This window comes from Physeter macrocephalus, chromosome 14 (assembly GCF_002837175.3).
Source record: "Physeter macrocephalus isolate SW-GA chromosome 14, ASM283717v5, whole genome shotgun sequence".
Classification (NCBI taxonomy): Eukaryota; Metazoa; Chordata; class Mammalia; order Artiodactyla; family Physeteridae; genus Physeter; species Physeter macrocephalus.
The window spans coordinates 58489879-58496383 of record NC_041227.1 but is presented as its reverse complement, the minus strand read 5'-3'; the positions used below and the strand labels follow the sequence as shown (position 1 = coordinate 58496383).

Genomic DNA, 6505 nt, shown 5'->3' with positions numbered 1-6505 from the left:
AGCACAGGTTATGCTGGGTCCAGTTCTAGATGATGTATTGCTGGACCCATAGAATGCTTTTTAAATTTTTTATTTGGTTACTGAAATTTTTAATTTGGGAGATTTCATATTAGACAAGAGGATTTCTGGCTTCTGGTGAAGAGTAGAGTGTCTGCTGGGCCCACACCTCTTGAGGTAGAAGCAGAGTGGCAACTGCCCCTCTGGATGAGGCTTCCATTCCCTAGTTTACCGCAGACTCCACTACTCCCTATCGTCTTACATCTAAGAGGCTCCTCCCACCCACCACAATGGTCTGCCCCTGTGAGCACCCCAGTTTGCTCCCTGCTGTACAGCCTGGTCCTGCTTCTCTCTCACCCAGGACCCGCCCCGGTTCTCACCCAGGAAAGCTTTGTGAAGCCAAGAGAACCCTCCTGATTCCCATCCTCCTTACCACGTCTGAACGTCCCAGGTGTGTTTAAGCTAGAGCTGGGTCCTCGATGAGCTATGGGGGTGGACGGCACGGAACCAGTGGCCTGTACAGCTGTGTCCGTTCTTTCAGCTTCCACAGAGCTGGGCATGGGGGTCCTGGGTTTCTCCTGCTTTTGCTGCACAGCCAATTCTTGCCGCAAATCTGGGCCAGGAAAAGGATTCAGATTAAGTCCCTGATTTGAGTGATGGGGCAGGGGGAGGGTCAACAGGAGACACGGGTCAGCAAGAAGAACCACCAGAGTGAAAAACTCCAGGTGGAAACCCTGAATGAAGCAAACCCCACAGGACCTTGCCCAGAAGGCTTGCAAAACTACATGGTTTTTCTTTTGAGTAAAAACAAAAAGGTTTAAAATTTTTTTCAAATCATGGCAGTTGATCATACACTACTGCTTTTACTGTTTTAAGAGAATTCAAATGTATCAAGGTATACACAGAATACTAAGAGAAAATGTGCTTTCCCAACCCGTCCTCAAATGCCCCTCCTCACTCCTAATCACTGTAACATGAGGGAGATCTTCTCAATCCTTTTTCTCTGCATTTCACACAGAGTTTATACATGTATCTATTAAGCATATAAGATGAATAACTTTTATTAAGCGTAAATAGAGACATACATCTAGGGCTTCCCTGGTGGCGCAGCGGTTGAGAGTCCGCCTGTCGATGCAGGGGACGCAGGTTCGTGCCCCGGTCCAGGAAGATCCCACATGCCGCTGAGCGGCTGGGCCCGTGAGCCATGGCCGCTAAGCCTGCGCGTCTGGAGCCTGTGCCCCGCAATGGGAGAGGCCCCAACAGTGAGAGGCCCGCATACCGCAAAAAAAAAAAAAAAAGAAGGAAAAAAAGAAACATACATCTACTATCTATGTGTTTTCCCCCCTTCAACAGCATGTCCTAACAGGCTTTTTTATTTATTTATTTATTTTGGCCAAGCGGCATGCGGGATTCTTGGTTCTCCAACCAGGGATCGAACCCCCTGCAGTAGAAGCACGGAGTCTTAACCACTGGACTGCCAGGGAAGTCCCCTAACAAGCTTTCTATGACTACATTTATATCTATACCATATTTGTTTGAAGAACTGTTTAACATTCCACAAAATAAATCTATGTAATTTACTTAAGCACTTCATTACTGATGGGCATTTAGGAACAACTACCTTTTAAACTTAAAAGAGTTTTCCATTCTAAACCCCCTTCTACTGGCTACACGTTAGAAACCAAATGAATGTCATAAACAATTAATTGGTACTTTAACAAAATCTCTTATGGACCCAACTTGACCCAACTTGGATGACTTGTTAATGTCTTAGAGTTAGAAAGCTCTACCTTTGGAAGTGCTACCTCCAAAGAGCAAACGCTGATGAGATTCTGGAGTTCCAAGCCACGTGTATCAGCAGCCATCAAGTCACAAAAGTAATGGGCTGGCTAGCAATTCCATCAACAGGCATTTTCTCCCCACAAAACTCCTGTGCTCCTGCTGAGCATAAAGCGGGTGCTGGGCTTAAATATCCACAAAGGGTCTCTACAGGGTTGGACATCTGACAATTCTTAGCATAGGGTGGGGACCAAGGCTCAGCCTGCCCGGTGTGGTCCCTGCCCTCGGAACACAGGTAATGCTGGGTGATGCTGTGGGACAGGACACCCTCAGGCCCAGAGAGGGCACAACGGTGGTGAAACACACAGAGCAAAGCCAAGGCCTCCTGACCTCTGGCTTCATCCTTTAGTCGCTGAACAGATTCTAGGAGATTCTCCTTCTCGTCCAGTTCACTCTCCAGGAAGGCATTTCTTTCAATGGCTTGATTCAAGCGCTGTTCAAAGTCCTCAAGAGACATGATCGTGGCCCTGGGTGAGAGACAAGCAAAGCTGCCCAAGACAGCAGACGGTGTATCCGTCTGGCACCTACAGACCTGGGAAGCAAGAAGGGTCATGCACACATGGTGCAAGTCCCAGCTCTGGCACGTCCTAATCCCACAGAGCTGAGCAGGCCCCTCAACCTTCCTGGACCCAGCTCTTCACCTGCACAGTGGGAACCTCTCAGCTCACGAGGTGCGCACGGCTGTCCCGGGAGGTTAAATGAGATCATGTCCATAAAGCACTTAGCAACGAGCCAGGACCTAATTAGGACCATAGACAGGCCCCGGTCAGATACCACGATGCAGCATGTTCCATCTTGTCTTGGAGACTCACGATGCAGTCAACATTCAGAACACCCCACTAAAATGCACACGCAATGTAATAACACGCATTTAAACAGCTAAGGGAGGCCATCTTCATCCCTCAGTTACCTTAAAAAGTTAAAAAGGTTCACAACGCCCAGCCCCAGCCCAGATGCCCTAACAACTGCTTCTTTTGGACAGTGTAGATAGCCACTGGAATGCCGTGTTAAAGGCACTGGCAGGGTTCCCTGGTGGCGCAGTGGATAAGAATCTGCCTGCCAATGCAGGGGACACAGGTTCAAGCCCTGGTCTGGAAAGATCCCACATACCGAGGAGCAACTAAGCCCATGCACCTAGAGTCCGTGCTCCGCAACAAGAGAAGCCACTGCGATGAGAAGCCCGTGCACCGCAGCGAAGAGCAGCCCCCGCTCACTGCAAATAGAGAAAGCTCGCACGCAGCAACAAAGACCCAACACAGCCAAAAATAAATAAATAAATAAATAAATTTAATAAATAAACAAATATCATCCTTTGTTTTTAGAGTACAAGACTGGAACCAGTTAAAGTGACCCTAAGGCTGGCATGTCAAACAACAACAAAAAAAGATGAAATAGCTAGGAATTCATGTAACAGGAAACATGTAAGACTTTATTGTAGGGCACAGAGGCTTGTCAAAATGCAGACATATGGTTATTTATGGGGAGGAAGACCCCAAATCATAAAGAAAACAATTCTCCATAAGTCCTAATAAGTTTAACACCATCTAATAAAAATATGAACAGGTTTTTACTGGGGGACACAGGCACCGGGGACTGATTTGAAATATGATGTGATAATGAAACAAGAATGGCCAGGAGAGGAATGTTAGCTACAAAAAAGAATGAGATCTCACCATCTGCAACAACATGGATGGACCTAGAGGGTATTATACTAAGTGAAAGACAGAGAAAGACAAATACCATATATTTCACTTATATGTGGAATCTAAAAAATAAAACAAATGGGGACTTACCCGGTGGCACAGTGGGTAAGACTCCATGCTCCCAATGCAGGGGACCCAGGTTCGATCCCTGGTCAGGGAACGAGATCCTACATGCACGCCGCAACTAAGAGTTCAGATGCCACAACCAAGGAGCCCGCCTGCTGCAACTAAGACCCGGCGCAACCAACCAAACAAATAAACCTTAAAAAAAAAAAAAATTGGCCAAACCAGCATTAAAAAAATAAAGAAAAACAAAACAAATGAACAAATACAACAAAACAGACACAGAGTTACAGATACAGAGAATAAAGAGGTAGTTGCCAGAGGGGAGGAGGTTAGGGAGAGGAGAGAAATAGGTGAGGAAGACCAAGAGGTACAAACTTCCAGTAGCAAAATAAATGAGGGGCTTCCCTGGTGGCGCAGTGGTTGAGAATCTGCCTGCCAACGCAGGGGACACGGGTTCGAGCCCTGGTCTGGGAAGATCCCACATGCCGTGAAGCAACTGGGCCCATGAGCCACAATTACTGAGGCTGCGCGTCTGGAGCCTGTGCTCCGCAACAAGAGAGGCCGCGATAGTGAGAGGCCCGCACACCGTGATGAAGAGTGGCCCCCACTTGCCACAACTAGAGAAAGCCCTCGCACAGAAACGAAGACCCAACACAGCCATAAATAAATAAATAAATAATTTAAAAAATAAAATAAAATAAAATAAATGAGTCACAGGTATGAAAAATACAGTGTGGGGAATACAGTCAATAACTATGTAACATCTTTGTACGGTGACATCTTAGACTTATTGTGGCCATCATTTTGAAATGTATAGAAATACTGAATTACTATGTTGTATAACAGGAACTAACACAGTAGGTCAATTATGCTTCAAAACAAACTCATAAAAACAGATCAGATTTGTGGTTACAGACGCGGGGGATAGGAGGAAGGGTAACTGGATGAAGATGGTCAAAAGGTACAAACTTCTAGCTAAAAGATAAACAAGTACTAGGGATGCAATGCACAACAAGATAATTATAATGAACACTGCTCTATGTTATGTATGAAAGTTGTTAAGAGAGTAAATCCTAAGAGTTCTCATCACAAGGAAAACAGTTTTTTCTATTTTTTAATATTGTATCTATATGAGGTGATGGACGTTCACTAAACTTATTGTGATAATCATTTTATAATGCATATAAGTCAAATCATTGTGCTATTCACTTAAACGTATATAGTACTATATGTCAATTATATCTCAATAAAACTGGAAGAAAAAATTGGCCAGAAGAACTCTGAAAAAGAAGAGAACAGGGGCACTAGCTCCCCTAGATACAAAGAACATGCTCTTTAAAGCCTCAGTAATGAACAGTGTGTTGCAAAGTGAAACAGTTATAGACCAGACAGACCAAGGAGAGCCAAAGGTCCAGAAATAGATCCAAATACATATGAGAATTTAATTTATGATAAAGGTGGCATCACGAATCATTGATGAAAAGATGGTTGGTTCAATTCTAGGTCTGGGGACTACCAGGTAGCCACCTGGAAAAAATTAATGTTGGATCCACACCTCATGCTACACCCGAAGATGAATTCCAACTAGATCAAAAATTTAAACTCAGTATTTGGTCAAAATCTACTACTGGCTTCTGGAATGCCAGAGAACCAACTTCAGTGGCATTTCTGGCATTCCTGAACCCGTGTGGATCAACAACCCCCTGATTGTATACAATCAGGCGGAGTCAGTAATATCAGCAGGGCACAGCACAGAGACTTATTGTTACTATGTGACTATTTGCTTTCAAATAAAGGTAAGCATCCTAGCTGTCCCCTGAGTGGAAAAAGCTTTATGTCCTTTATATGGTGAAATTCTGTCAACTGATGTATTTGCATATTTATTATCATAAGAGTAAAATGCTGCAATACATAAAAACTGTGAAAGCTGCTAATCTCATGGACAGTTATGAGAACCTGAAAATAGTTAAGCAGGAAAAGAGATTTTCAGTAAATATGAATATTAAGAGATACATCTGTTAGATAACTAAGAACATATCGTTTTTGAGCCAATAAATACTTAAAAGTCTATGTATCACCTCACACCCATCAGAATGGCTTCCATCCCAAGAACAGAAAATAACAAGTGTTGGTGAGGATGTGGTGGGAATGTAAAATGGTGTGTCATTATGAAAACTGTATGGAGGTTCCGTAAAAAATTAAAAGTAGAATTACTGTATGATCCAGCAGTCCCACTTCTGGGTACATAACCAAAAGAACTGAAAGGAGGATCTCATAGAGGTATCCGTACACCCTTGTTCACTGCAGCATTATTCACAAGAGCCAACAGGTGGAAGCAACCCAAGTGTCCACTGACAGATAAATGGATAAAGAAAATGCAGTACATACATGCAACGAAATATTATGCAGCCTTAAAAAAGGGAAATCCTGTCACACGCTACAACACGGACAAATCTCAGGGACATTATGCTAAGAGAAGAAGCCAGTCACAAAAGGACACATCCTATTTGATTCCATTCATATGGAGTTTCTAATGTAGTCAAAATCGTAGAAACAGAAAGTAGAAAAGTGATTATCAAGGGCTGAAGGGAACAGGGAGTGGAATTAATGTTTAGTGGGTATAGAGTTTCAATGTTGCAAGATGAAAAAGTTCTTCAGAGCTGTTGGCCAATAATGTGAATACATATAACACTACTGAACTGCACACTTAAAAATGGTTAAGGTGGTAAATTTGATGTCAAATTTTTTTTTTTTTTTTTTTTTTTTTTGTGGTATGCGGGCCTCCCCCTGCTGTGGCCTCTCCCGTTGCGGAGCACAGGCCCCGGACGCGCAGGCTCAGCGGCCATGGCTCACGGGCCCAGCCGCTCCGCGGCACGTGGGATCCTCCCAGACCGGGGCGC

The 6505-nt window shown here is 44.1% G+C and overlaps 1 protein-coding gene across 1 annotated transcript in view; it reads right to left on the bottom strand.

Moving 5' to 3' along the window:
* Nucleotides 1-350: 350 nt before the first annotated feature.
* Nucleotides 351-6505, bottom strand: part of NDE1 (nudE neurodevelopment protein 1) — a 28803-nt gene continuing 22648 nt past the window's right edge. Inside the window, exons 6-7 of the mRNA XM_055089744.1 lie at nucleotides 2167-2303; nucleotides 351-610 (exon numbers count right to left, since the gene is read on the bottom strand). Of these exons, the coding sequence (XP_054945719.1) occupies nucleotides 351-610; nucleotides 2167-2303 (397 nt within the window). The remainder of the gene's footprint in view (nucleotides 611-2166; nucleotides 2304-6505) is intronic.